The sequence below is a fragment of the Phocoena sinus genome, chromosome 17 (assembly GCF_008692025.1).
Source record: "Phocoena sinus isolate mPhoSin1 chromosome 17, mPhoSin1.pri, whole genome shotgun sequence".
In the NCBI taxonomy this organism is placed as follows: domain Eukaryota; kingdom Metazoa; phylum Chordata; class Mammalia; order Artiodactyla; family Phocoenidae; genus Phocoena; species Phocoena sinus.
The window spans coordinates 38,487,456-38,510,483 of record NC_045779.1 but is presented as its reverse complement, the minus strand read 5'-3'; the positions used below and the strand labels follow the sequence as shown (position 1 = coordinate 38,510,483).

The 23,028-nt window shown below is 36.3% G+C and overlaps 1 protein-coding gene across 2 annotated transcripts in view; it reads left to right on the top strand.

Moving 5' to 3' along the window:
- VIRMA (vir like m6A methyltransferase associated) overlaps positions 1–23,028 on the top strand; it is a 61,821-nt gene that overhangs the window by 3,266 nt on the left and 35,527 nt on the right. For both annotated transcript variants that reach the window (XM_032609817.1, XM_032609818.1), the window contains exons 2-8: positions 4,670–4,785; positions 8,494–8,580; positions 9,668–9,716; positions 11,243–11,411; positions 17,295–17,417; positions 17,999–18,271; positions 20,373–21,513. In XM_032609817.1, the coding sequence (XP_032465708.1) occupies positions 4,670–4,785; positions 8,494–8,580; positions 9,668–9,716; positions 11,243–11,411; positions 17,295–17,417; positions 17,999–18,271; positions 20,373–21,513 (1,958 nt within the window). The remainder of the gene's footprint in view (positions 1–4,669; positions 4,786–8,493; positions 8,581–9,667; positions 9,717–11,242; positions 11,412–17,294; positions 17,418–17,998; positions 18,272–20,372; positions 21,514–23,028) is intronic.

The following is a 23,028-nucleotide window of genomic DNA, read 5'->3' as shown; positions in this document are numbered from 1 at the left end:
TGTGTTGTGGTTTGTATGCCACTTTTTAAAAAATAAAAAAATGTTATTTTAGTAAATTTTAATTTTATTATAGAATAATTAGAAGTTACAGAAAAGCAAAGGCTTTCATAGTTCCACCTTTCGTAGTCTCATCTATCATTAACAACTTTCTTAAATTTTTCACAAGTCCTCTAGTAATTAAAAAAATATATATACATAAACAAATACACATAAATGTATACACCCACCACACACATTAAGGTACTGATAACTATAATACTGTTTTCTGGTTTCTTTTCTCACCTAACAATGTGTCGTGCATCATTATAAATGAAGAAGTACACCTATACAACATTTTAAAAGTAAGCTTCATTTTCAAACATTCTCTCTCTTTTTTGACTAGGTAACACACGTACGAGGTACCAATTCAAAAGTGTGTACAGTAAAAAGTAAATCTTTTATCCCTGTCCCAAGCCATCCTGTATAACAGCATTTTTATTGGTTGTGTAATAGTTCTTTAAGTGGTAATGCTATTATTTATATATTAAATTCTCATACATCTAGGCTTCTGACTTTTTACAGTGATACGATATTCTTGAGGCTAAATTGTTTTATATGTTTTATATTTAATTAGTTAATATAATTAACATTATATTTATATGTTTTATATTTAATTAGTTCTTTATTACTTTCCAGAGTGGAATTGCTGGCTTAAAATTCAGTCTTACGAGGGTGATTGATGTTAGAAAGTCCTACTTCATTTTAGAGTTTAGGAAGTCAATTTGGAACTCATGCAAGCAGCAGTGATAATGGAAGTGGCAGGAATAGATGACATAGCCTTAGTTTACCCTTAGGAGAGGATAGGGAAGAGAAGATAGTTGCAGGAATAGGAAAGTATAGGAGACAGCTATACTGTGACCTTTAAACACACAATGACTTCTTCCTTAGATGTGGCTGAGTCATGGAACCTGACCAGTCTGTTCTTCACTTTTCAGGTACCTCTCTAATCATAAAACTTCCATTCCATGATTTCCCACTGTCAACCTGTCTTCCTAGGTTTAGGTACTCCTCTAGATATTTTAAGCCCCTACTTCATTGTAATATTTTTAACTTTGAAAACACAATTCAGTCAACTCTTATCAAGCACCTGTTAAAAGTCTTTCATTCATTAAATGAATATGCTCAGCACTATGAATACAACAGTAAACTGAGACTTGGTTCTTGTCTTCTTGAAATACCACTCCAACAGGAGAGTTAAAAGAAGCAATTAGAATTTAGTTTGATAAGCACTCATCTAGACTTGATCTGGCTTAGCTTTTAAGAGAAAGTTGACATCTGAAAGGAGTTGGGAGAGGAGCGTGGAAGGGTTCTAAGCAGAGACAGTAGCATGAGTGATGGCATAAAGATGAGGAAAACCAGGGTATGTTGGGGCTATAAATTTGGATTGGTGAGACGAGACCATACTTGTTTATAAGACTGAGGAATTTGGCCTAGTCTCTAGAACTAGAGGAGTGACAGCAGAAATGGAGGGAAATGCACAGATTTGAGAGCTGTTTAGAGGTTTAATCAATAGGACTTGATGTTTGGATGAAGGAATTATTTAGGTGAGAGAGAATGAGAAAGAATCCAAGGATGATAATGTTTTCTGTCTTGGCCATTGTCTGGATGGTGGTGCCATCACTGATGTAGGACACTTTAGTTTTGGACTTGTTGAGTTTTTGGTGCCAGAGGGACATTCAAATGGAGATGTCCAGTTGACAGTTGGATATAGTGGTCTGGGGCTCAGGAGAGAGGTCCTAAATGGTGATACAGATTTTTGGAGTTGACTTCTGGCAGTGAATGAAAAACTTATTTCTTGTAATTCTATTGATTGTGTTTAGCTACTCTGCCCTATTTTCCTCCCACATTTTGCCCTCTAGCCTTGGTGAACTATGCTTGTAATTTGTTGAACCTTCCAAGTTCTTGTTTGCATTCCTTTTGCACATGCCTCTCCCTTTGCCTAGAAAGCTCTTTATCCCTCTGCTACACTGATTCATGTTTTCCTTAAACACTTACTTAGATCAGGTGCTACTTCTTTTGGGAAGCCTTCCCTGACACTCTTCTTTTCCCCCCACAAATGTTTGCCCACAGTCTGATTTAGGTAAGTACGCTTCTGAGTTTTCATAGTTTCCTGTGTGTGTCTGTATCATAGCAATTTATTTATTCATTTACTACCGTAGATTGTACCTTAATGGCAGGGATTATGTCTTGTCTTTATATTCTCAGGACCTAGCATACCTTGGAACATTATAGACATTTAGTAAATGTTTCAAAATAAATATTGAATAAAAGTGGTAGCAACTAATATAGAAACTCTTCTACTTACAAACAAAATAGATTTTGAAAGGCTATTTGTAAAACCTCAAGTTGATCTTTTTAGGTCCACAGTGACGACACCCTAACTACTACTAATACCATTCATTAATTAGCAGGGGGCAGGGTGGAAGGAGGTTAGAATAAATAAAGTTTTGTTCTAAGTTTCCTTTGTAAATATTAATGAGAATTTTTAACCATATAAGCAAAGGAGCTTCTGTATAGTAGACTTTTTAAGTAGAGGAGCTCTTTACAGGACAGAAACATAGAGCCAAAGTTTGAGGCAGAATGCTTTTTCTTTTATATAAATCTACTGTAGTACTTATTGAATACCTACAGTATATTTGTAATAATTAGGATATAATTTCAGCTGCTCTCATAAAGTCAGGATAACGGTGGGTTAGATAAAATAAGATTTTCTCTTTCAATCTGGTTTTAAGTATTCTAGGGCTAATGTGACAGCTCTGCATTGTCAGAGACAGGTTCCTCTCCCATTCTTAGGGAATTGCCTGCATTTTCCAAGAGAGCTTACCATAACATGTGTTCTAGAAAGGCAGCAGAGTATAGAAGAAGAGGTGGCAGGAGTTTCTGAAGTCTGAATTTTCCCTTTAAGGACATGACCCAGAGTTGCCTACGTCATTTCCATTTACATCCCATTGATCAGAATCTAGCAACCACATGTTCACACTGGCTTCCCAGGACATGGGAAATTCAGTTTTTAGTTCGCTTTTGCCCAACTCAGTCTTCTCTAGAAGAAGAGTTGTATTGGAAAACAACCAGCAATCAGCCACACTTTGCATTCATCCTGCTTCTTTTATATCTTTGAGAGTATAAAGTACACTTGAATAGTTAACATTATGTTAAGATTTCTATACCTATATATTTAATTATATTTAATCTCTGAGCTTAAAATGCAAAATTGGAAAGTCATCCTCTGTCACATTTTAGGAAAGACTCATTTGACTAGTCTTTTGGTCTGTTGATAGGCACAGTATTCTTTGCAGCTTCAAGAGGCACTTAGGACTCAGTCTTTCTGGATGCAAATAATATGAACCATTCTTATTATAAGCTTTGACCACTAGGTAATGATGTTTGGCTGAACTGCTAGGAAAAGTTGATGTAAAACAATCGTCCAGGGCTTCCCTGGTGGCGCACTGGTTGAGAGTCCGCCTGCCGATGCAGGGGACACGGGTTCGTGCCCCGGTCCGGGAGGATCCTACATGCCGCGGAGCGGCTGGGCCTGTGAGCCATGGCCGCTGAGCCTGTGCATCCGGAGCCTCCGCTCCGCAACGGGAGAGGCCACAATAGTGAGAGGCCTGCGTACCACAAAAAACCAAAAACAAACAAACAAAAACACAATCGTCCAAAAACAATGTGAAAAATTTCTTTTTAAATTATTGATCTCAAGAGCTACATTTGTCTGGTCTTGTGTCAAATGATACATAGAAATAAATGTACACTAAATTATGCTATCGATTTATGTTATTATAATAAATTCTTAGTTTGTGGATTTTTTTCCTTTTTTAAATTTGAGAGGGTTTACCTTAACTGTTTGGTGCCTAAATGGCTTCCTTGGATCTCTTGATACTAGTATGTAAGTTTGGTAAATTAAGCTAATTTAAATAGAGATTCACCATCTCTCATCTATAATTCAGAAATTCAAAAATGGCAGAAAAATCTGCCCTAAATACATGTGGCCACGTGCTCTGATTTGAACTGATATGATGCTAGTTATAATCTTTATTTAGTGTGACTGTTTATACATGTTGCTGCAGAAGTATTAATGTTTTGGTTACAAGGTACTGCCCCAGAAGCCACTGGGGGTGTTAAGTAATATGTAGTGTTTGTATCATTTGCTTTCTAAAAATCTAAAAAGTCAGGATTCTGTTTTGTCTTTGGCCGGCACTGCCTGGTGTGCGGGATCTTAGTGCCCTGACCAGGGATCAAGCCCGTGCCCCCTGCAGTGGAAGCGTGTAGTACTAATCACTGGACCGCCAAGGAATTCCAAAAGTCAGGATTCTGAAGGGTGTCTGGCTCCAGAGGTTTCCAGTAAAGGATTGTAGGTCTCTATTGGCCTAAGCAAAACATCAGCAGGGAAGCAGATGCAGGAAATGTTGTTATACAAATGGAGAGGTTTAACTAGGTACATTTTATCATCAGCTGTTTTTAAGAGTGGTTTTAATACCATTATAAAAAATGTAATAGCACTGTTTTAATGATGTGGTGTTTATTTTAAAATTGTTTGTGGTATTCTGAATGAAACAAATTGAAGTGAATAAATTTTGAATAGACAAAGTGTTTTGCTTACAGTATATTCCTCTCACCCCTTTTCTTAAAGCAAAGTTCTCATATAGACGTCGTTCGTTTTCCATGTGTGGTTTATATCAATGAAGTCCGAGTCATACCCCCCGGAGTAAGAGCCCATAGCAGCTTGCCTGACAGTAGAGCATATGGGTAAGTCAGTTTTCTTTTTTAAAAGTACTTTTGACTAAAGTTGATCTAGAAACATACTCTTAAATGCAAAAATTTAAGGTAATATTTTGTAAGTAAAAAACAAAAAACCTAAAACTTTATTCAGTTATGGTTATGTTATGTTGCATTGTAATTGACTCTAGGTTTTCTCTATAATCTATATATTATTATAAACTTGAAAAGAGTCATTATTTGACCTGAGTACTAGATTAAGTTTTTCTTTCTTCATTTCTTTTTTTTAATTGGTGGAAATAGGTTTATATTTTCCGAACGATTCTAGGGTGACACAGTATAGTAGATGAAGTATTTTTAATGTGACTTTTTCCTTGAAAATAAGAATGAGTCTGAATATTTAGAAATATATCTTTTATTATGTTGCTACATTTTTTATTATATTATTTTATAGTATCAGTTTTCATGACTTATTGGTGATCTCCTTAGCCTGATACATGTGTCTTTTTATAAATATGTAGCTTCACATTACCATTAGTTGTACTGAGCAAGTAGTTATTTGAGCATCATTTCTCTTTCTTAGGCTCTTTGTGAAATAAACCAAATATAAGACATGGTTCCTGATGTAGAGTTTTGGTTTTTTTAAATCTTTTTATAATTTTTATTTTTTGGCCATGCAGTGCGGCTTGTGGGATCTTAGTTCCCAGGATTGAACCTGGGCCATGGCAGAGAAAGCACCAAGTCCTAACCACTGGACCTCCAGGGAATTTGCTGCTGTGGAGTTGTTCATAATTTTAACAACTGACATAAAACAGAGGAATTTGATCTTTGTTGTAACATGAATAATCATCTTCTTCTGATTTTAATTACATGAACTGGAGATGAAAGCTAAATTTTGGTTATAGAAACATGAATATGTATAATAAATATATCTGTGGGTTTTTAGCTTATAGCCTAGGTGTTACTCTTACGTATCAATGCCACATTTTGTTATGTCCATGCTGTGATAGCTCAGTTTCTATTACCTGAAAGAGTTAAGCCAGCTACAGGGGTGACTGTTAATGGTACAGATTCAAAGTTAAGGGCTCATTTCTTCATAATTGTGAAAAGTAGTTGGTTATTCCTAGAGGTAGATATAAAAATCTTCAAATGTTTTCAGGTCATTTAAAGGTAAAACAAATACAAAACAAAACAGTAAGAATGATTAGTATTTATAATGACAAATCATTGTAATTGACTTCATATCTTTTTTGCCATGTGTAAGGAAATAAAATCTCCTGTTTTCCTGTATTTCTTTCTACTTTTCCTATGTGTGTAGAATGAGAAAGATGGAGTAATGATAGTGTATCCAGCAGTCTTCTCTAATTGTACTGCTTTTGGTCAAGAAAGGTCTATTAGTTATCTGTTGCTGTATAACAAACTGTAGAAAATTTAGCAACCTAATCCCCTACTATTTCTGAGGGTCAGGAGCCTGGGAGCTGCTTGATTGGCTCAAGTTCCCTCATAAGGTTATAACTAAGATATAGGCTTTGGGTTGCAGTCTCAGAAGATTTGACTGAGGCTAGGGAATTTTAGAAGCCTGTTCACATGACTGTTGGCAGATCTTCAGTTCTTTGCCAGGAGATCCTTTCTATGGGTTGCTTATGTCACAGCATGTATTTTTGCAGGGTGAGTGATCCAAGAATGAAAGTGAGAGAGCATGCCCGAGAAGGAAGCCACAGTCGCTGTATTTTATAACTTAATATCAGAAATGGCATACTGTGACATACTTCAATATACTGCTTTTACTATATTCTGTTGATTACATATTCTACTGGTACAGTGTGGGAGGGAACTACACAGGGGTGTGAATACCAGGAAGCAGGGGTCTTTGGGGGCCATTTTGGAGGCTGGCTACCACAGCAGGCAATATGAATCTCTGCCATTAGCTGCAGTGGGTAAGAGTATTTGTTACATTTCCCCCTTCTTATCTCTCTCCTTTTTCTTAGCTGGGCGTGAATGGCTGTTCATGTTTTAATAGTTCCAAATATGAAATTATTATCAGAAACAACTTTATGCACAGTATGTTATAGAACAGTAAAATAAAGTATTGATTCAGTAATACAAATATGTAAGATGTTGGGAAGCCTGAAATCTCAAGGTTGAAAGTAATGTTAGAGATGATATATTTGTGCAGCACACTTTATGATAGTATTTTTTCTCATTATGAAATTCAGAACTATGTCAGGTAAAATTAAAACCCCTGTTATCCCTCCATTCTGAGAGAATCTTAACATTTGAGGCCATGTGTTTTTAAATTTATATGTGTGCGTTTATATATATATACTGTTTTTTGTTTTTTGTAAATGTGGTATCTTATGTGAGGTTAGGTTTTAGAGTCAACAAGTTTTAAGATGAAAGTCTAGTGGAGTCAAATTACCATTGATTCTTTAAATCGCTTTTCGGTGCCCAGGACCTGAGTCTTTGGTGCCTCCAGAGGAAAGAATTTGCATTTCAGTCCTTTTTCCTTTCCTTGAGATATTGGAGGCCAGGGTCTGGTTTGAAGAGGAAGGCTAGGAGAGAGAGACTAGAGTTGTTGAGCACATATAGTTGAATTTGGGTAAGATAAAATGTATGATGCTGCTCTGATCCCACTGCGTGCTATTCTGTGTATTCCTTTATTTCATTTAACATTATGTCAGGAGTACTTCACATCATTTAAATTTATTTGAAAATATGATTTCTAATGACTGCATAATCTAACAAATCAATGTACTCTTATTTATTCGGCTAGTTCTTAAAGTGGAGACCATTAGATGGTTTTTAGTTTTCACATTATTAGTATAATGCACCTCCTCTTGAAAAAAGTCTTTGTATATTAGTGTTTCCATAGAAACACTTTGTAGAGAAAAGTATTTCTGGAACAAATGGTGTGAACATTTTCTCAGTCTCCTGAATTTTATTGCCATATTGTCTTTCAGAATGATTGTACCTGTTTGTACTTCTACCAGAAATACATAAAGGAATCTCTTTCAGAGTACTCCGGGCATTACACTTTTTACCATATGGATTTTTTGTAAATAAACAACAAAGCATGCATTGTTTAAAAATCAAGATTTTAGTTGAGCCGAAGGAATTTCAGCAAGGGTGTAGCAGGGTTTCATTCTAGTGCAAATTAAATAGGCTTTAATCTTGATTATAGAAGTCTATAGAAAAATCAAAATATTTATGTAAATTAGTGCTATACAAATTTCAATCTGGGCTTTAAGTCACAATTTAGGGCTCTGATGCTCAAAGTATTATTACAGTCCTGTATGAATGTGGGTTAAATTGAAATTAAATGGTAATTATTATTTACAACTTAAAGTTAGTTAACTCCTGATTCTTTTTGCTAATAGAATAATGATATAAGGAATTATAAAACTAGATACCATGATTAATTAGCATTTGCCATTAAAATACATTAAAAAATTTAAATATCTGTGTGTTTTAAAATGGTCCAAGTAGCAGGCGAAAGTTATTTGATGGCTAAAAATTTTTCAGTAGTACTCAAAGTGAATACTTGACTTCTTGAGAATTGGATATGAATAAAATTACAGGAAATATTGCAGTTAACTCCGTGTTTTTGTTATTTACATATTAGGAATAATTTATCTTAATTCTAGAATTGCTCTTAAATTTGTACTTACTTTGTTTTTTGTTTTAATTTAGGAACTGATTATTGTAAAGGCTGACCTTTCAACTTTGTTTCATTCACAGGGAGACATCACCGCACACATTTCAATTAGACTTATTCTTTAACAATGTAAGCAAACCAAGTGCCCCAGTTTTCGATAGGTTGGGAAGGTATGTACTTACTAGGTAATTTCACCAGCAACTCATAAGTTAGTAAGCAAAACCTTTTTATTCTTTAGATAGAAGAAAAGGCTGTGTATGGTGGTAGATCCAAGAACTCAGGGTTTAATTTTCTCAATTGACAATATTAAGGAAATGTCAAGCTCCTAAGAACATGTTGAGTTTATTTATAAAATAAAATTTTAAATGTGTGAAACATTAACCATCTTTTGTTTGCTTTTTATTGGTGTATGCATTATACATATCACATGATTTGATAGTAACCTAATTTGGAAAAGATTACTTTTTGATTCTTAAAAGAACCTATATAAACACATTGAGATTTTGTCTATGTTTTTTACGTCACACTACTACATAATTTAAAATTCCATAGTCACATTTTTGTAAAATGAGAATTTTGTTATAGTTACTCCTATTTTGAATTATATAATACATGCTAGGTATGACTAACACTAGTTGTTTTGATGTCTGCAAATTAATTAACCGTTAGATGGGTTTACTCATTTATGAAAATTCATTTATAAAATAACAATTTTTTAAAGGCAGCTTAAAAATGGAAAATTTTCTGTCCCTGTCAGGAATTAAGTTTTGCTTATTCTTTTATTGATTCTCCACTCATTTATTATTAAATTATATTGGTAATTTAACTTCTTTTTAAATGAAGGGAACCTAGGTAATCTGAAACAGCTAATTTTTTATATTATAGAATGTTATTCTTATGTCAGTACCTGATGAAAATAGGTGCTTTTTAAAAATTTTGGTCCCAGTATACATTTTTTTTGAAGACTATAATGCTATGGATCTCTCCTCTGGCTGTACATTAGAATTACCTGGGGTGCTTTTAAACAAACATTGATTCTCACACACACCTCAAAGCAATTGAACCAGAATCTCAGGGGGGTTTGTTTTATACTTTTTCTTGATATCATTTTGTGGAGCGTAAATTAAACCCAAACTTTGTAGTTCATTAAAACACAAATCTAGCACTTGATTGAAATATATGAATCTAGAAAAACTTCTTCATGAACTGTGATGTTCAGTGTTTGAGCCTATATATTTATTCCTACTCTTTTGGCAGCCTGGAATATGATGAGAATACTTCTATCATCTTTAGACCCAACTCAAAGGTAATTGTAGAAGTCAGTTTTCAACTTGTTACTACTGTTGTTCTCACCTCCATTCAGAGTTTTTGATCCAGATAAACCAGTGATGCAGAATGTCAACTTACTTGGTTCTAGTTCTGCAGAATATCGTCATTTCTTGTCTGATTCCTCTTGTATTCCAGAAGCTATTTTAAAATGGAGCAAAGACACTGTAATGCTATTATCTACCCATATAGCTCTTTATTCTAATTTTATACTTGGGTCAGGAAGAAGCCAGCATCTGTGCTTTTCCTTCTTTTCATTTAGGTGGGCAAATTCAGAAGATGACAGGCAGGTAAATTATTATTAAACACCATTGTACCTTAATTAAGTTTTCTTTAAAAATTCATATTTCATACTTCTTCCTTGTGTATCAGAAGTGTCTTTTTCTTGATACCAAATGCCATTCTGAAAGCATCTAAAAGATCTGAATCATGGAAGAGCCGAAATCCAAAAATAATGGTGATCTAATATGGGACTACTCAGCCTGCTGTTTGTTTTTGGTGGGGGATGGGTATTTAATCCTCTGCACCTTGTTTAGACTAAAAATTGTATTCTTTATCTATTTATCTTCCTTCCAGTGGTATTTCTGTTTAGAGTCTATTAATCTGTGGGCATAGTCTTTGAGCCTTTCTTCTGGTCCCTGATTTCCCTTTGCTAGAGTTTGCTAAGGTTAGCAAGGAGAATAATAATTTTTTTCTTCCTCTAGAACCCTTTCTCTAGGGTTCCATTACCACTTATTATTTCATCTTTATCCAACACTGTAGAGTGGGAGGAGAACTCAGAAGTCAGGGGCTTTGGTTTCTAGCCAAATTTTTCTACTGACACTCTCATTTTCTTATTTGTTGATAATATTTGCTCTGATTACCTCTCATAGTTATTGTGAAGATAGAGTGATTAATAGATAAGCTCTGAAAAACGTAAAGTTATTTTATAAGGAAATATTGAGGGTTAATGGCATTGATAAAGTCTTTGATCTTTTTAGGATAAAGTTTCTTTGCAAAAACAATTTGTTTAATGCCTCTGGTTACCCTTACTTTTTAAGTACAGTATAGATACACTGAATATACCTGCATGTCATGTAAAAAGAATGCTGTATAATTTTATAGGCTTTATAATTCTTGAGACTGGGCACAATTTGTACTCTTGTGTATCTCCATGACCCCTGTAACTATTTGGGTTTAATTTATGAATTGGCAGTAGCTCCCCCTTAATTTCCTTCTCATTTCTCTTCTCTTGGTTGGGAATCTGGTTATGCTTTTTGAATAGGATTGGCCTAAAGTATAGAACTGGGGAGATGTAGTCCTGAGACAGTTTTAGGTATGGTAACTCTGGAGGGCCATGCAAAAGTTGTGCCTCTGGGTGAATTTCCACCAATATTGACCTTTGCATTTTCAGCATACTTTTATACTTTAGTTGACCCACAAAGTAATTTGATACCAGTTTACTTCTGACATAGTAAAACATTCATTTGAAAGATATCTCTTCCCCTCCCCCTCCCCCCAAATCAGGTGAATACTGATGGTTTGGTGCTAAGAGGCTGGTACAACTGTCTGACACTGGCAATATATGGATCAGTGGATAGAGTCATAAGTCATGACAGAGACTCTCCACCACCTCCACCTCCACCTCCACCACCTCCCCAGCCACAGCCAAGTTTGAAAAGGAATCCAAAACATGGTGAGAATTTAATTTAATTTAATTTTATTTTATTACTTACTTTTGGCTGTTTTGGGTCTTCATTGCTGCGCACGGGCTTTCTTTAGTTGTGGCGAGCAGGGGCTACTCTTCGTTGCAGTGTGTGGGCTTCTCATTGCGATGGCTTCTCTTGTTGCAGAGCATGGGCTCTAGGCACGTGGGCTTCAGTAGTTGTGGTGCATGGGCTCTAGGGCACGTGGGTTTCGGTAGTTGTGGCTCATGGGCTTAGTTGCTCCACGGCATGTGGGATCTTCCAGGACTGGGGATCGAACCCATGTCCCCTGCCTTGGCAGGTGGACTCTTAACCACTGCGCCACCAGGGATGTCCCCATGGTGAGAATTTTAAATTTGCTTTTATCAGTGACACTTATGTTCATTATAGTAGGAAAAGGTAACTCAAAGAACTCTTCTACTTTTTGAACCTTGTTTAAGGTTTGACAAGTTATCTGCCAATCTCCCATTCTTTCCTATAAGAGTGTCTTTTATGTTGAAGTGGTTGCATTTTATTTTCCTCCACTACTTTGCAAAAATGCTTTTTTAATTGACGCAAGGTTTTTTTTTTTTCATTTAAAATATGTATATGATAATATAATCCATGGTTATTCATGGTTTACTATGAAAATTGTCTTTCAAAGAATTGAAGAATAGGCAGTAAATATGGTATGTGTTTTTGGAATACTTGTGTTAATGGCATTTGTTTTATCAGGACTGCATTTCAGATTTCCTTAGATGTCCAAATCTTAGCTAAGGCAGATTTTCCTGCTTTTGAGAACCTTTTGCTTATTAATTCAAGACAAGAAAAATAAAAACTCTAGGGACTTCCCTGGCGGTCCAGTGGTTAAGACTCCCCGCTTCCAATGCAGGGGGCGTGGGTTCAATCCCTGGTCGGTGAACTAAGATCCCACGTGCCTCATGACAGGGCGAAAAAAAATAAAACAAACAGGGACTTCCCTGGTGGTTCAGGGGTAAGACTCTGCGCTCCAATGCAGGGGGCCTGGGTTCAATCCCTGGTCGGGAAACTGATCCCTCATGCATGCTGCAACTGAGGGTTCGTGTGCTGCAACTGAGAGTCTGCATGCCACAACTAAGTGTCCACGTACTGCAGCTAAGACCTGGTGCAGCCCAAATAAATAAATAAATATAAAAAAAATAAAAATAAATCACAAGCAACTTTATAAAAAAACAAACAAAAAACCTCTAATGAACTTTAGTGACTTTCATTTTATAGAGCAGACAGCTGGACTCATGTTTTCCAGGGTCTCTTTTCCTCACTCTAGTATTACTCATAAGCTGTTGAGCTAAGGAGATTTGGGAATAAATTTTGAAATTATAATTGAGGTCATAGGGAAAAATATTTTGCTTTACAATTAGCATTTTATGAGCACAAATAAAATGACCATTGTTTCTCTTAAATCCTTATATAATAGTGTGGTGTGAGATCTTTGCTCTGATGGTGGTCACACACTGTAGTTTAATCTTTTTTCTTTTATAGTACCTGCTAAGCACAGGTAAATTAATTGACCATATATGCATGGATTTATTTCTGGGCTCTCTGTTCTGTTCCATTGACCTTTGTGTCTCTTTTTATGTCAATACCATACTGTTTAAAATACTATTGCTCTGTAACATTGTAACGTTGTGTGATACCTCCAGCTTTATTCTTTCTCAAGATTGCTTTGGCTTTTTGGGGTCTTTGATGGTTCTATACAAGTTTTAGGATTGTTGTTCTATTTCTGTGAAAAATGCCATTGGAATTTTGGTAGGGATTGCATTGAATTTGTATATTGCTTTAGGGGAGTGTGGGCTTTTTTTTTTTTGGCCATGCTGTGCGGCTTGTGGGATCTTGGTTCCCTGACCAGGGATTGAACCCAGGCCCCCTGCAGTGGAAGTGTGGAATTCTAACCACTGGACCGCCAGGGAATTCCCCCTAGTATGGACATTTTAACAGTATTAATTCTTCCCGTCCATGGGCACAGAATATCTTTTCATTTATTTGTGTCCCCTTCAGTCTCTTTCATCAATGTCTTGTAGTTTTCAACATACATGTATTTCATGTCCTTGTTTAAATTTATTCCTAAGTGTTTTATACTTTTGGATACAATTGTAAATGGGATTTTCTTAATTTCTCTTTCTCGTAGTTCATTATTAGTGTATAGAAACGCAACCTATTTTTGGGTATTGATCTTGTGTCCTACAGATTTACTGTATTTGTTTATTCTAATAGGTTTAAAAAAAATTTTTATCTATTTTTATTTTTGGCTGCATCGGGTCTTTGTTTTGGCATGCGGGATCTTCATTGCAGCATGAGGGATCTTTCGTTGCAGCATGTGGGCTCTTTGTTGCAGTGCGTGGGCTTCTCTCTAGTTGTGGCAGGTGGGTTTTCTCTCTCTAGTTGTGGTGCGTGGGCTCCACAGCACGTGGGTTCTGTAGTTTGTAGCACGTGGCTCTCTAGTTGAGGCGCACAGGCTCAGTAGTTGTGGTGCGTGGGCCTAGTTGCCCCGTGGCATGTGGGATCTTAGTTCACCAACCAGGGAATCAAACCCACGTCCCCTGCGTTAGAAGGTGGATTCTTTACCACTGGACCACCAGGGAAGTCCCTCTAATAGGTTTTTAATGGAGTCTTTAGGGTTTTCTTTATATTATACAGGTTTCCCCTGCTGTCTGAAATAGAGTGTTCCTATGAAACCTTTCATACACCAAAATGGTATAAAACGAAGAAACAATTACCTTAGGACACATCTTGCTAATGGACGCACAAAATAAATTGAGATAAAGCCCAGATGCTCACAGACATAGTTCAAAGCTATGGTGGCTAAATGCTGAGATGCTGAGTGTAGTTGCCAGAGAAGGAGCTTGGCAGTGCCACTCTCACTCTTTGGGGTTATGTTGCCTCTGTAACAGCTCAGTGCAAAACAAATGCTTAACACTTACTTTCTCTTTTCACATTTTTTTGTAGAAGTGAAAATCCACTTTGGATTTCTTTTGGTTAGTGAAAACACGTACTAAGATAGGTCTTTTGTAAAAGTGAAGTGGCATAAAATGAACTTCCAAAAAGCAGGGTATACCTGTATCAGGTTATCTGCAAAGAGCTACGGTTTTACTTCTTCCTTTCCAATTTGGATGCCTTTTATTTCTTTTTCTTGCCTAACTGCACTGGCTAGGACTTCCAACACTGTGTTGAATAAAAGTGGCAAGAGGTGGGTATCCTTGTTCTGTTCTTGATCTTAGAGGAAAAGCTTTCAGCTTTTTACCATTGAGAATGATGTTAAAGCTATGGGCTTGTCACATATGGCCTGTTATGGTGTGGTACATTCCCTCTATACCTGTTTTGTTGAGAGTGTTTATCATAAATGAATTTGAATTTTGAAAAATGATTTTACTGTATCTGTCGAGATGATCATATGATTTTTAGCCTTCATTTTGTTAATGTATCACATTGACTAATGTGCAGATGCAGAGCCACCCTTGCATCCCTGGAATACATCCCACTTGATCATGATGTATGATCCTTTTAATGTATTATAGAATTCGGCTTGCTAATATTTTGTTGAGGATTTTTGCATGTATGTTCATCAGAGATATTGGCCTGTAACGTTCTTTTCTTGAGGCATCCTTGTCTAGTTTTGGTATTAGGGTAATGCTGGCCTTGTAAACGAGTTTGGAAGACTTTGAGAAGGACTGGTATTAATTCTTGGAATATTTGGTAGAATTCAGCAGTAAAGACGTATCGTCCTGGACTTTTGTTTTTGGGAGGTTTTTGATTACTGATTCAATCTCCTTACAGTAATTGGTCTGTTCAGATAGTCTATTTAATCATGATTCAGTCTTGGTAGGTTGTATGTTTCTAGGGCTGTATCCATTTCTTCTAGGTTGTCCAATATGTTGGTGTATAATTGTTCATAGTAGCTTGGTGTGATCCTTTGTATTTTGGTGGTATCAGTGGTAGTACCTCCTCTTTCATTTCTGATTTTGAGTCCTCTTTTTTTCTCGGTGAGTCTAGCTAAAGGTTTGTTAATTTTATCTTTTCTAAGCTTGTAGTTTCATTGATCTTTCCTATTGTCTGTAGCCTTATCACAGCATCTGACATAAGTAAGTAGTTACTCTAAAATTTTGTTAAATATATTGACTTGTCGGAAAGAGAAAGACAAATACTGTTGTGATATCACTCATATGTGGAATCAAACTATGGCACAAATGAACCTATCTACAAAGCAGAAGCAGACTCACAGACATAGAGGACAGATTTGTGGTTGCCAGGGGGGAGGCAAGGTTGGTGAGGGGTGGATGGGGAGTTTGGGCTTAGTAGATGCAAAGTTTTACATATAGAATGGATAAACAACAAGGTTCTACTGTATAGCACAAGGAACTATATTCAATATGGGATAAACCATAATGGGAAAGAATATAAAAACGTATATGTGTATAACTGAGTCACTTTGCTGTACAGCAGAAATTGATACAATATTGTAAATCAACTATGCTTCAATAAAAAAATAAAAAAAGACAAGTGGATAAAAAATTTACTGACTTCTAAAAAAACTTTTATTGGAGTATAATTTTTATTTACAGTGTTGTGTTAGTTTCAGGTACACAGCAAAGTGAATCAGTCATACGTGCACATATATCCACTCTTTTTTAGATTCTTTTCCCTATTACAGAGTATAGGGTATTGAGTAGTGTTCCCTGTGCTGTACAGTAGGTCCTTGTAAGTTACCCGTTTTATATTTAGTAGTGTGCATATGTCAATCCCAATCTCCCAGTTTATCCCCTACCCCCTTTCCCCCCTGGTAACCGTAATTTTGTTTTCTACATCTGTGACTCTATTTCTGTTTTGTACCATTTTTTTAGATTCCACATATAAGCAATAGCATATGATATTTGTCTTTCTCTGACTTCACTCTCGCTGACTTGTTTTAAAATGGACACTTAAGCTCATATATTGCATATACATACACATATATATGTATGTGTGTATGTTTTTAACTTTTTATTTTGAAATAATTATAGATTTATAGGAAGTTGCAAAGAAATGTATAGGGAAGTCCTGTGTACTCATCCCCAGATTCCCCTAGTTAACATCTTTTACAACTCTAGTACAATATCAAAATAAAATTGGCCTTGTTACAATCTGTAGAGCTTGTTCACCTTTCACCAGTTATACATGTATACGTGTGTGTGTGTGTGTGTGTGTGTAATTTTATGTCATGTCTAGCTTTGCATAACCACCACCAAAATTAAGAGACTTGATTGTACTATCACAGTATTCCCTGGTGTTATGCCTTTACAGGCAAACCCATCCCACCTGTCCCTAACTTTTGGCAATCACTAATCTGTTCTCTGTCTCTGTAATTATATTATTTCATGAATGTTACAAAATGGAATCATGAAGTTGGGATCTTTTTGAGATGGGCTATTTTCATTCAGCATAATTTCTTTGAAGTTTATCTACTTTCTGTGTGCATTAGATCATTCTTTATTGTTGCTGAGTAGTAATACATAGTATGGATGTATCATAATTTATTTAACTTCAATCATTGAAGGACATTTAGGTAGTTTCCAGTTTTTGACTTTTGCAAATAAAGCTATTATGAGCATTCATGTACATCTTCCTGCAGGAAAATAAGTCTCCATTTTTCTGGGATAATGCCCAAGAGTTACATACATTATATTTTGGTATATGGGACATCAGAAATTCTAACTTTCCCATTATAAACTAATTAGCAAAATTTCTGTTACACGTCAGGAAGGAAAAAGTTAATAAATTCTGAAGATGAAAACTCAAATGATGAATAGCATTTTTGTCATGCATTTATTTCACTATACTTCTTCATTTGAAAGTTCTTTTTCTTTTTCTAATAAAATTAGCTGATGGGGAGAAAGAAGATCAGTTTAATGGAAGCCCTCCAAGACCACAGCCAAGGGGACCAAGAACTCCACCAGGACCCCCTCCACCTGATGATGATGAGGATGATCCCATGCCATTGCCAGGTAGAAATATATCAGTGATAGTTTATTTTCCCCCTCTTGATTAATGTTAATAGTACTTTTTGATTAAAGAAAAAAAATTAGATGCTGGTAATCAAATCTTGATGAATATCCTCTGCCCCCATTCTGCACAGTGTTTTCTTGTGTTTTTTTTGTTGGCAAGTGAATTTGTTAAAAGAAAAAAAAATCAGTTAATTAATTCGAAGCTGAAGCAACATTACTTTGAAAATAAAATGTTAATGTGCTATAGTGGTATGTACAGAACAGCACCAGTAAAAATAAACAGTAGGTATTGGAAGAGAGAAAAATCTGTATAGTTACTTAATAGCTAAAAAAGAAGAGGATTATTGTATTAGAATATAACATAGCATACTTTATTAATTATGAGCTGTGTTTATTTAATACTTTGTTTAAAGTATGTTTATTTAATACTATTAATATTTATTAATAATTAATAAAGCATACTTTATTAATTATGAGCTAAATCATCCAAAATGTCATTAAGTAGTTGCAGTATCCAATCCTTCTGCCTCATGTTATTTAAACAGTTAAAATGATCTGTGCCTTAAACCTCAATTTTTCAGTGTCTGGTGACAAGGAAGAGGATGCTCCTCATAGAGAAGATTACTTTGAGCCCATTTCTCCTGATCGGAATTCTGTTCCTCAGGAAGGTCAATATTCTGATGAAGGAGAAGTAGAAGAAGAACAACAAGAAGAAGGAGAAGATGATGAAGATGATGTGGATGTCGAGGAAGAAGAGGATGAGGATGAGGATGATCGCCATACAGTAGATAGTATCCCTGAGGAGGAAGAGGAAGATGAAGAGGAAGAAGGTGAAGAAGATGAAGAAGGTGAAGGTGGGTTGAATTAGCTAGGACTTCTGGTTTTAAGTGCTAGAAACTAGCTCGATGTAGCTTGTAGTAATGCAGAAGAATTTGTAGCAGAGATAAATGGCTTTCAAGAAACCTGAGACAGATTGTAGCTGGGCCTTAAGACTTGACTAGAGCTGGGATTTCCGTCTCTTCTTTGTTTTGTGTTTCTAATTTATATTCTGTTAACTAATTGTTATATCTCTGTTCACCCCACATCTTTAATCTCTCTTTAACCAGCCAGTCTAAACTACCTGGCTGTGTCTCAGATCCAGATCCAGTTTTCTGGGAGAGAGAGTCTCTTTGGCTTGCTATGGTATCACTGCCCCTTGATACCATCAGCTTTGTCCAGGGAAGCAGGGATATGCAGCAAATATATGGTGATTAGGGATTTGGTGATCTGTTTCGAGAGTAAAGGAGTGGTGTTTTTTTTTTTTTTTTTTTTTTGCGGTATGTGGGCCTCTCACTGTTGTGGCCTCTCCTGCTGCGGAGCACAGGCTCTGGACGCACAGGCTCAGCGGCCATGGCTCACGGGCCCAGCCGCTCCGCGGCACGTGGGATCTTCCCGGACTGGGGCACGAACCCGTGTCCCCTGCATCGGCAGACGGACTCCCAACCACTGCACCACCAGGGAAGCCCAGGAGTGGTGCTTTAAGCTGGGTGGAATTGCTAAAAATGTCTGCCACCTAGATATTTTGGCAAAATGCTTCATTATTTTTAGAAATTCAGAAGGAAAAATCTCAATTACACAGGGACATATGGCAGCATTATGCAGTCCTTTAGTTAGGCTTTACTTTTCCTTTGAAAGCAAAAAGAGATACTTAAGCTAATTGGCTCTTAATTTCTCCAATAAATGGAATGTAGTGTTAAAGTATTTATGTAAAATGACAGATTATCTGCCTTTTTCTTTTATAAGATAGTACAGGTGAGCGTCATTCTACGTGAGAGAGAGGACCATTCTAGTATCACAGTGGCCCTTTTACAAAATATAAATAATTGGGTTATTGAGTGATAACCTTTTTAGCTTACCCCATTTCCAGATTACCACAAAATCCTTTTTGGATTTATTGTGTTTGACTGGCAAGTAGTAGTTAGATTTCATGCAGGCTTTGTTAATCAGAGGACATTTTAATAGAGAAGGTGAGAGAATGAGGCTGGTTAATTTGATTTTTACCAGAAGACATCTGGTGGTTATTCCACAGTCAAGTCTCTATAGGCCCTTCCTTTTCAAATATGAGTGTATTGCTATGGCTAAATTGTTTTGAGCTAAAGAATGTCACAAGAGGGCTGTTACTTGAGGAATACTGTGGAACCATTTCCTTTTCTTTCTTAGGCTGTAATTGCACATCTCTGTTTTACCACGGCCAGGTAATAGTAGTGTTAAAAAGTAAAACCAACAAGTTTTCCATCTCTGGTCCTGTATTACTTCTAGTCCTGTATCAATAAATAGAGGAAAAAGCTGCATGTGTCATAATATGAAAACTCTTTGTTTTGGCAAAGCTGAGCACTTTATATGAACAGATTTTCCCTAAAAACATAATACAGAACTGGGGAAACTGTGTGACAGGTAAATACAGAGAAGTGAAAGTGAAGGAATATGAAATTCATGTTATAAAAAGAACATAGAATGTTTTTTTCTGAAAATATTTGATGTAGCTTGGTATTTATGGTACTAATTCTTAGTTAATTTAATAATTTTGGCCCATCAATTTATTTTTTCCATCTTAAAAATACTCTCTTATGAGGGCAAGCTTAATTTCTTTCCTCCTGAAAGAGGTATTTTTGGTTTGTTTTTTGAGGCATTTCTAATTTAATTTTGTGAGGAAAAGATCTGTAGCAGAGTTAGTTGTAAAGCTGAACAGATATAATAGAAAACTTCACTTATGAAGTTTCTCCATAATTATTCTATTAGAAACTATAAAATGTTAGTAATTGTTGATAAGATGTTGGGGCAGAAATTAATTTTGTTGAGGAAATCATTAATTTTTATTTTTTGCCACACTATTAAATGATTTTTTTGACAAACCAGATTGGTCTGCATTAAACAACAATGATGTAACAACTAAATATTATTCAAACTGATTTTCAGGGGATGATGGTTATGAACAAATTTCCAGTGATGAAGATGGAATTGCTGACTTGGAACGTGAAACATTTAAGTATCCAAACTTTGATGTTGAATACACTGCTGAAGACTTAGCTTCAGTTCCTCCTATGACGTATGATCCATATGACAGGGAGCTTGTACCACTCTTATACTTCAGCTGTCCATACAAGACTACTTTTGAAATTGAAATCAGTAGAATGAAGGATCAAGGTCCAGATAAAGAAAATTCAGGGGCAGTAGAAGCCTCAGTGAAGTTAACTGAACTGTTGGATTTGTATCAAGAAGATAGAGGTGCAAAATGGGTAACAGCTTTAGAAGAAATTCCAAGTTTAATAATAAAAGGATTAAGTTATTTGCAATTGAAAAACACAAAACAAGACACCCTTGGCCAGTTGATAGACTGGACCATGCAAGCTTTAAATTTACAAGTAGCCCTTCGCCAACCCATTGCCTTAAATGTCCGACAGCTCAAAGCTGGGACCAAATTAGTGTCCTCACTGGCAGAATGTGGGGCCCAAGGAGTCATGGGACTGCTACAAGCAGGAGTGATCAGTGGATTATTTGAGCTCCTGTTTGCTGATCATGTCTCATCTTCCCTTAAGTTAAATGCATTTAAAGCTTTGGACAGTGTCATTAGTATGACAGAAGGAATGGAAGCATTTTTAAGAAGTAGGCAGAGTGAAAAAAGTGGGTATCAAAAACTGCTGGAGCTCATACTTTTAGATCAGACTGTGAGGGTTGTCACTGCTGGTTCAGCTATTCTTCAGAAATGCCATTTCTATGAAATTCTGTCAGAGATTAAAAGACTTGGTGACCATTTAGCAGAGAAGACTTCTTCTGTTCCTAACCACAGTGAAGCTGATCATGATACAGACACTGGACTTGAGAGAACAAACCCAGAATATGAAAATGAAGTAGAGGCTTCAATGGATATGGATCTTTTGGAATCCTCAAATATAAGTGAAGGGGAAATAGAAAAGCTTATTAACCTCTTAGAGGAAGTTTTTCATTTAATGGAAACTGCACCTCATACAATGATCCAACCTCCTGTTAAGTCTTTCCCAACAATGGCACGTATTACTGGACCACCAGAGAGGGATGATCCATACCCTGTTCTCTTTAGGTAAGACATTTTTGGCTTTGGGAAATATATTTTACCAGTCATTAGAGGCAATTTTATGTGGTTGGTTTCTTTTTTTTTTTTTTTTAACTCTGTCTGTAGGTCAAGGATACTTGATATTTTAAAATAAGTGGAACTGAGAAATATATTACTGTGGGTGAGCTATATTTAGTTAATACTTAAAGTTGTAGTAGCAACTTAAGTTAAAGATAGTAATAATCAACAACAGTGCTTATATAAGCATGTCTGTGAGCAAGAATAAATGAGAAACCGCTGAGTGGCTTCTGGGAAGGTGGTACAAAGAGGATGGAAGAGGAAGGAAAGAGCTTTTCAGTGTAAACCTTTTTGTACCTTATCACTGTAATACATTGCAGATTAAACTGATACTTTACTAAATTAATTTTACAGTCCTGGTTAAAGATATATTAAAGGTTTAATTGCCATTTCTTTCTGCCATCTAACTCTCTAGTTATCTGTTGGTACAGTTTTGCCATTATTAGGTACCCACGGTAGATTTTTAAAATTTTGTTTTAATTTTTGAGAGTTTCTTTTTTGGCATTTTGCCTGTAAATAATTTTTCAACTAAATGCAAAAGTTGCATTTTTATTATTTTATTCCTTATTTCTGTGATTATTTTTTGCCTTGCTTTGGAACACAGTGCATTAACAGAAAATCAGTACTTGTCCATTCTAAAATCTGTACCTATCCATTCCTGTTTTTAGCTGAAACTATCAGATCTTGCCTTAGTTTGAGTTCTTACAGGAGTGTAAGATGATAATTGTTAAAGCAAGGTCTGGTAGGAGATGAGGTCAAGAGTACAAAGTAGGAGTTTGGCTTTGAACAAGAGAAAGGAAACCTTATATGTATACAAATACAGATATCTTTGTAGTGTGGAGACAGTAGAGGAGACGAGGCACTTCTCACTGATCCTTTTTTTTTTTTTTTTTTTTTTTTTGTGGTACGAGGGCCTCTCACTGTTGTGGCCTCTCCCGTCGCAGAGCACAGGCTCTGGATGCGCAGGCTCAGCAGCCATGGCTCACGGGCCCAGCCGCTCCGCGGCATGTGGGATCTTCCCGGACCGGGGCACGAACCCGTGTCCCCTGCATCAGCAGGCGGACTGTCAGCCACTGTGCCACCAGGGAAGCCCATTGATCCTATTTTTGATAAAGTAGGAATTGAAGTCATGCACTGAGGATGACTGAGTATAAGAAAAGGGTGAAGCTCTCAAATAGTCAGTGAGGGGAAACGAGTAATTAATGGCCTACTAGGTCTTGTTTTTCCCCCATAATTGGAGGAGGTATGTTTGGGTATCAGACTTTAGGAAATAAAGGGCTTTGAATGCTGTGCACTAAGGAATTTGGATTTTTGTTTTTGTTTTTGTTTTGGCTGCACTGCATAGATTGTGGGATCTTAGTTCCCTGACCAGGGATCAAACCCGGGCCCCTGGCAGTGAGAGCACTGAGTCCTAACCACTGGACTGCCAGGGAATTCCCAGGGATTTTGTTTTTAGAATGTGGG